This window comes from Hydra vulgaris, chromosome 04, assembly GCF_038396675.1.
Source record: "Hydra vulgaris chromosome 04, alternate assembly HydraT2T_AEP".
In the NCBI taxonomy this organism is placed as follows: domain Eukaryota; kingdom Metazoa; phylum Cnidaria; class Hydrozoa; order Anthoathecata; family Hydridae; genus Hydra; species Hydra vulgaris.
The window spans coordinates 11,322,823-11,324,471 of record NC_088923.1 but is presented as its reverse complement, the minus strand read 5'-3'; the positions used below and the strand labels follow the sequence as shown (position 1 = coordinate 11,324,471).

The 1,649-nt window shown below is 34.6% G+C and overlaps 1 protein-coding gene across 1 annotated transcript; it reads right to left on the bottom strand.

The window, feature by feature from the left end:
- Window positions 1–237: 237 nt before the first annotated feature.
- Window positions 238–1,330, bottom strand: LOC136079181 (uncharacterized). Its single transcript, XM_065794902.1, has 2 exons — window positions 719–1,330; window positions 238–609 (listed from the first exon to the last, which is right to left on the bottom strand). The coding sequence occupies exons 1-2, from the start codon at window positions 1,328–1,330 to the stop codon at window positions 238–240; spliced, it is 984 nt and encodes a 327-aa protein (XP_065650974.1).
- Window positions 1,331–1,649: the final 319 nt, after the last annotated feature.

Here is a 1,649-nt window from a genome sequence, read left to right as displayed (position 1 = left end):
GTCAAGTTAGTTACATGGTTTGTTAATATATTCCATCTATGGTTTGATCCAGAAAAAAAGTTATAAAGTTCCTGTATATTGTTGAAAAAGTTAACTGCTAAAGTGCAGGAAAGTGCTGCATCATTGACAACAAGGTTTAATGAATGACTTCCACAAGAAACAAAAAAAGCTCCTGGGTTAAGGTCAAGGATCCTTTTTTGTACTCCTACATTCTTTTCTTTCATATTTGATCCATTATTATAACCTTGGCCACGCATTTTGTAAAGATATTCCTTTTTTTGAAAGCTCGTCTAACAAGCAAGCTGTCAACCCTTGCCCAGATGTATCTGAGACCTGAACAAACCCAAGAAAATGTTCCCTTACGTTTACTTCTTCACCTGGAAATGCATAGACAAACCGAACTATAAGAGTCATATGTTCTTTACGACGTAAGTCGTAAAGAACAAATGACCATATAACTAAACTTAGGTTGATACTGCTACACAAAGCCGTTACATTTCCTTTTAAGAAAAGATCACTATCATTTTCATGTGGAACTCTATGCAATAACAATGGGGCATCATCTTTACTCAAATTATTAAAGGGTAAATCAAGGAGTGCAGTCAAGAACTATAGAATAATACAAAGCTTTTTTCAGTTCACACACGATATGCTTTGTAACTTTACAGGAAAGAAGAACAATAAACTCATTTTGAATTTGTTTTCTTAAATAATGCACGTGAGTTTCTTTGGCAGTTATCCGACGAAGATGTTCAGAAAGGACAGTGTCAAATTTTGAAATGTGTTCAACAAGTTTCAAAAAGTTTACATTGTTTTCTTTGAAAACTGTTTCACTTGTTCCACAAAAAGCTAATCCTTGAGTGCCAAGGAACTGCACAATACAAACAAGTCGTTTTAAAACTGCATACCAATGGTCAGTTTCAGCTTGAATCATACGTTGATGTTGGGAATCAATAGTGTTGCCTAATTGCAATCTCGTGGCAAGTTCTCGATAAGAAATGGTCGCATTTCCGTGAGAGGTTGACCTTTCATGTGTACGTAAAACATTTGACATGTTTTGCCAATCAGAGTACCCCTCTGTTTCAGAAAGATATATGGCATCAGTACTAAATAGCTTGCAAAAAAAACAAAATATTGAATTTTTAGATATTGAATACACTAGCCAATCCCTGTCAATGCCTTCTCCATTTGGCAACTTAGTTTTGTAATTGACAACTGTGAACCGTCTGCCTGAACTACTGTCAATAGAAAAGTTAATATTTTTAACCTGCACTGATTTTTTTACAACAAGCACTTGACGAATGTCATCTATGATTCTTGCTGGCCACATTCCGCAGTCTTCAAGCGAGTCCCATAATAGTGACGAAGTGATCGCATTTTCCTCGGCACCAGAGTTCTGAAAAAATAACGATGATTATTTTACTAAATGAGGTTTTATACAAAAACAACATTATTTTTAAAGTTCATTTTTAATAGTGGATGAAGGATTACACTGCCCAACAGTGATTTTGTATCGGAACCAAAATTAGTTATTTCTTATGCATTTCCATCTGCTGAATTCGAAAATGACATTGAAAATGACATATTAGCTCTAGTTTAAGAAATAAAAGCAAAAATTTTCTCTCAAGGCAAGGGTTGAATTAAAGTGA

Excerpts from the sequence above, each read along its gene's own strand:
- LOC136079181 (XM_065794902.1), bottom strand. The coding sequence starts at position 1,330 with ATGTGGCCAGCAAGAATCATAGATGACATTCGTCAAGTGCTTGTTGTA. Across the intron at positions 610-718 it reads TAACTGCCAAAGAAACTCAC|TTCTTGACTGCACTCCTTGA; the intron begins GTGCATTATTTA and ends ATTATTCTATAG.